Source organism: Caretta caretta, chromosome 2 (assembly GCF_965140235.1).
Source record: "Caretta caretta isolate rCarCar2 chromosome 2, rCarCar1.hap1, whole genome shotgun sequence".
In the NCBI taxonomy this organism is placed as follows: domain Eukaryota; kingdom Metazoa; phylum Chordata; order Testudines; family Cheloniidae; genus Caretta; species Caretta caretta.
Genome location: NC_134207.1, coordinates 183,151,136 through 183,157,135, shown reverse-complemented (window position 1 = coordinate 183,157,135; position 6,000 = coordinate 183,151,136). Strand labels below are relative to the sequence as shown.

At 39.8% G+C, this 6,000-nt stretch overlaps 1 protein-coding gene across 4 annotated transcripts in view; it reads right to left on the bottom strand.

Moving 5' to 3' along the window:
- Positions 1 to 322: 322 nt before the first annotated feature.
- Positions 323 to 6,000, bottom strand: part of PDE1C (phosphodiesterase 1C) — a 518,371-nt gene continuing 512,693 nt past the window's right edge. For all 4 annotated transcript variants that reach the window (XM_075125631.1, XM_075125632.1, XM_048839022.2 and 1 more), the window contains one exon: positions 323 to 2,194. In XM_075125631.1, coding sequence (XP_074981732.1) covers positions 2,025 to 2,194 — 170 coding nt within the window. In that variant the 3' untranslated portion in view covers positions 323 to 2,024. The remainder of the gene's footprint in view (positions 2,195 to 6,000) is intronic.

The following is a 6,000-nucleotide window of genomic DNA, read 5'->3' as shown; positions in this document are numbered from 1 at the left end:
ATTTAGTTTCCCTGTGCCTAATTCCCCATCCATATGAATGAGATGACCATACATCTCTACATTGCAGGAGGAGGATACATTGTGAGGCTACATCCATTTTGTCTGTGAAGTGCTCAGAGTCTACAGTGATACAATGTAAATAATAAAAAGGAAGTGCAAATTAAACTGAACCCAGGGGAACAGGAAAGTGTATCTGGCCCAGTAAATCTAAACTGGTGTCATTTGAATGCCAAGGGTTTAGACAGGTAGGGGGAAAGGTCTCAGAGAAAGTGTGGTAAGTCAAGGGCTGTTTGAGAGAAGGAAATGGTACAGACACAGAAAACTCATTTGGAATAACAATATATTGCTTTTCTCTACAACCCAGTCAGGTAAAACATTTCAGGGCACTTTATAAGCAATATATATAGTAAAAATATCTGCTCCTCATCAGGCCGAGAATTCCCAGATAAAAATCAGGTTTTCAACATCTTAGTAACAGAAGACTTCAAAATATTTACTATATTTCATGACATTTAGGTGGCTGGGGAGCACAGTAACTGGAGACTCTATCAGATAAGAATTCTGATAGTGTTTGAGGAAAATAGAACATAGAAACCAAATACATAGAGAGAAGACAAAGCCAATAGGATGGAGTTAATTGACAGGCAATGACATCAGTTGTGCAGCTGATGTGCTACTTAAGAGGAAGAGAACAAAGTAATTGCAAGTAGGAGCAATATGCTGAGGTCACCTATTTTGTAGAGCTCACTGACAGCAGCCATCTGTGAAATGCTACAGGACCTAGGATATTGTGCAAAGAACTGCAACGTAATTTCTAATGAAGAATTGCAGTGCCTATAACGTTCCCCAGCAATTTTCCCCACAATACTCAGCCCTTATTATACTATCTATGTGGCACCAGAATGTTATGCACATCAAATGTAGACGTTCTGATGTCAGGCAGACTTACACATTGGTAGCCAAATGGGACAGGAGGCTAGATGGGTAACTCTGCCATCACACCTGCATGCCTGTGGGACCAAAGAGACCTGTCACCTTGTGATGTTGACAATGGAACTTCACAACTTCATGTATTATTGAAATGGGGATAATGTCACAGCTCCAACCAATTAGTTTTCACTACCTAACATCATTTGTAGCAATGCCTTTCAGAGACAGCATTTCCAGGAATGACAATTTTTAGAGCACTAAAGATGGATATGGTCCTGTTTAGTGCTCTTTACAGAGAGACTGAAGTTGAGTACACGTGTGATGAGACTGCGGCCCTCTCCTCTTCCTACCACTTTGCTTCTGTATTAGGTATTAGATCTACCCAGCTTCTCTAAAACTAGGGGTTCCTTCCTCCATACAACGCTTTGGAGGAGTATGGCCTCCTAGATTTGGATTTCACTTTCCATATTGATCAATGGGCCAAAAGCCAGAAACATCTATTAGTAGCTGCACAAAGCTAAATAAGCCTCATGCATTTTAATGTGATGTTATGCCTTCTTTTTTTCCCTCATGTGTGAAATTAGGGGGGAGGTGTTCATCTCTCATTCCTTGCACTTATGTGATTCTCAATCCTTATTGTAGTATAAATGTCAGGTGTCTTTATTCACAACACGATCAGTCGAAAGCTAGGCTAGGCAGGACCTCATGATATTGGGTTCAATGCAGAAATTACTGAGTGAAGTTATATATGCCCTGTGTAATGCAGAAGATCAGACTAGATGGTCATAATGGTCTCTTAAAATCTCAGAATCTATACCATTCTTAATTTGATAGTAACTCTATGTATGCAGATTTACTTTTGAAAATTTAAAGTAACAGCCCAATATTTTGTGAGAATGTGAGAATATTCCAGCAATGAGGAAGGCTATTGAGAATGGTTCTACTGGAAGCTTCCATGGAATTATTTGGCTAAATCATATACTTGCTTGCATCTTGGATTATTCACCACTTGGTGCAGAATTAAAATGATCCATGATTATTACACAATGTCCTTCATCAGCTTGCAAAGAGCAGTGTGAACTTCCTTTCTTCTCCTATTTCCTATTCCAGTTCTGAGAAATATGTTGAATCTTTTTCATCCTGCCTCTCTGGTCGAGCAGCTTGTATCTCACCAGATGTTCCTCGGATTTCTTGTGAAAGGGTGGGAAGTGGGTTCCTGAGTGGTAACTGGGTCTCTTGAAATGGCACAGTTGAGGTTTGATGGCTAGAGGTTATAAAACAAAAACAAAGGTCACTGTCAAGGTTCCTTCCCCACTCTGAACTCTACGGTACAGATGTGGGGACCTGCATGAAAAACCCTCTAAGCTTATTTTTACCAGCTTAGGTTAAAACTTCCCCAAGGTACAAACTATTTTACCTTTTGTCCCTGGGCTTTATTGCTGCCACCACCAAGCGTCTAACAAATATAACCAGGAAAGAGCCCACTTGGAAACGTCTTTCCCCCGAAAATCCCCCCAAGCCCTACACCCCCTTTCGTAGGGAAGGCTTCATAAAAATCCTCACCAGTTCGCATAGGTGAACACAGATCCAAACCCTTGGATCTTAAGAACAATGAAAAAGCAATCAGGTTCTTTAAAGAAGAATTTTAATTGAAGAAAAAGTAAAAGAATCACCTCTGTAAAATCAGGATGGTAAATACTTTACAGGGTAATCAGATTCAAAACATAGAGAATCCCTCTAGGCAAAACCTTAAGTTACAAAAAGACACAAAGACAGGAATATACATTCCATTCAGCACACCTTATTTTATCAGCCATTTAAACAAAATAGAATCTAACGCATGTCTAACTAGATTACTTATTAACTTTCTACAGGAGTTCTGACCTGCTTTCCTGCTCTGGTCCCAGCAAAAGACACACACAGACAGAGAGACCCTTTGTTTCCCCACCCCCGTCCCCGCCTCCGGCTTTGAAAGTATCTTGTCTCCTCATTGGTCATTTTGGTCAGGTGCCAGCGAGGTTGTCTTAGATTCTTATCCCTTTACAGGTGAAAGGGTTTTTCCTCTGGCCAGGAGGGATTTAAAGGTGTTTACCCTTCCCTTTATATTTATGACAGTCACTCATTCACAAAGCTATTGTCAGATTGGTGGAGAACAACCCATGGATTTTGTTGTATCCCTGTCCACACCAACCAATACGTCTGTCTGTATAGAAGAAAGAGAAAATGTATTGTCAGATTAGTGAAAGGGGGCCTAAACGTAAAGATCAAGTCTGTATTTACCTACCTATCTAGGTATCTGAGCACCAGGTCTCCTTTCTAAATATACAGTAATTACTGTCACACTGAATCAAAGATGAGTTTGAGGCGCTATACTCGGATTCAGATCCAAACTTCCCCAGAATTCAGGGATGGTTGGATCTGGGATTTTTGGCCAGACTCATTAATGAGATAGTGGTCAGCTGTGAAATTCATGCCTGGATCCATACCTGGCTCTGAATCTTCTAAACTTTTAAATTGTGGGTGTTTGAATCCAGGGTTTGCTTTGCGTCCATTTTTACACACCTAACGCCAAAAATGAAGCATGAGATAACCAGCTATGGGTGTGATTTGGGTTTGGTTATCAAATGTAAAGAAGTGATCAGTGAAATAGTAGCATCAGATTAATATTCTATGGGAAATTATTACTTATAGCATCAAAGAAGCTAAAGAGATGCCCAAATGTGAACTACTTAACATTAATTTCTGATGCACAGTTCGCTTTCTCATGTTAATAAATCCCAGGAGTAATAAAATGTACTATAAAATGTTCTAGTAAACAAAGTACTTCTTATGTTCCATCTCCAATAATAAATATTCTGATTCTTTCCTGTTTTCCAGGAGACTGTCAATCAGGCAGGTAGAATTAAAGTCTGCAGTGTGTCCCCTCAGTGATTTACTGCTCTTCAAGAGGCATTCACTCTTCATATTCATTCCGTTTTCATTACTCAGCATTGACTCGGCCAAACTGTTGTTGGATTTGCCACTGCTCAGCATGGAGAAAAGTGTATTGCTAACTGGAATTTCTACCAGAGTCACTGCCAAAGGAGATGAGTTGGCTGATAAGTATATGGGGTATATCCAGAATAATGACAGGCTGTTTTTCATCCTAATTCAATAGCTGAGTAAAGGGAACATGATTAGTTCAATTTCCTTAATCATTATTGACTCCCACTATGCGAGGAGGAGGGCTATGTCAGAAGACTGGGAGTTACGACCTCTGGCTTCAATTCCCAACTTTGTCACTGACTTGACCTTGAGCAAGCCACTTACCCTTTCTAGGCTTTAGTTCCCCCATCTGTAAAACAGGGATCATTATAACTACTTAACTCAGAGTTTTTGAGAGGCTTAAATAATTATTGTTTGTAAAGGTGATTAGGTGAATGATGCTATATGAGTAGCATTATTGTTGTCTAGGCTTCATGCTTGTGAGCCGTGATCTTATAGTTTTTTTGGAGAAATAGGAAGCACCTCTAAGACAATATTACATGGCACATTGTTCCTGGTTTGGGATTAACGTTCATCATTAATGAAAGGGCCTTTATGAAAGCCAGTGCTGCTGTTTTGAAGCCCCATGCTGTGGAGTGGAGAAAATGTGCTACATGGAAGCTTCATCTGACAAAAAAAAAAGCCATGGTGTTAAATAAAAAGCTAAGAATAGTGCACAGAATCACGGTGAAAACAAAATTTATTGCATTCTGATTTTACTTAGTCATTTTTCTGAGCAGGGCAGTGTTCCATCTGTCCAGAAAGCAGAGCCGCCACTGACAAAACTTCCACGTTGGGGAGAGGATATGGCCAGAATACACTGTGTGGGCCTTAGGAAACTGAGCATAGAGTAGAGCAGCCCTATGTCTGCTCTAAAGTATGCTGAGAGTCACACTAGCCCCTGGATGGCCCAAGGAACAAGGAGTTGAAAATGGATTGCCTCACCCTCAGCTGCATGGCATGGATGATGGGCACAGCTGAGAATTGAAATCCGAATGTACATCTGCAGGGGGTGCACCATCACAATACATGCAAACAAATGCAAAGGAAGTGAGGAAGACTAAACAAAAATTACTGCAGTTAACCAAGAGCCAGTGGAAATAGAGAGTGTTATGATTTCTCGTGTTCTCAGCTGATGCCCGAGACTATGACTGTAATAATTGAAAATGTCAAATCTATGCACTACTGAGATGAAAGCAATGCTGGGGCCATTTTTACAAAAATAAATCCTGAGACCTAGTGAATAAAACTGGACTCTGATTATAATTCCCCCCATTACTGATACAGATAAAAAACAAGAACATCATTCCCTGAGCCTGTAAGAATATTGTGTGGTTTTGAGCCTTGCATTAGGGTCATGTAACGACTCATAACAAATATTCAACAAAGCTGAAAAAGTACAGAAGGAAAAAAAAAGCTATTCATGAAAAATCATTTGATTAAAAGCTTTAACTTCAAGATCCTTTTATTCACTTCCATACATTCGTGAGAGTGAAATTTTGTTCACAAGAGAGAGAGAGTTGTGAATACTCTTGTGACTATGGAAGAGTTCACACAGCCATCTGGAAAAGGAAAATGTGCTTTGGGCAAATAAAGAAAAAAGTATGATTTATATGAATTAATGTGGCATTCAGAAGTCCAAGCCGAGATCAGGGTTCCACTGTGCTAAACACTGTACATAAACATAACAAGAGACAGTCTCTTCTTTGAGTAGCGTATTATCTAAGCAGATAGACTAAGAGTTGAAAAAATGAGGTATTAGTATCTCCATGAAGGATGGCACAAAGAGATTAAGGTCACACAAGAAGTCATGAGTACAGCTGGGTATCAAACATAGATCTTCAGTATCTCAGTTGACTGCTTTAACCATAAGGCCAACCTTCCCCTCTCGCATTAGCCGACAGCTCACATCTACAAATACAAATAGCAATGACTCAAAGCAATAGCTGCAGGAAACCGTTTGTGAACCATCTCTAAACAGAGATGTTTTTGCACAAACCATTTCTTGAATAATTTTGAAAAAAAAAAAATACACTTTGTGAGGGC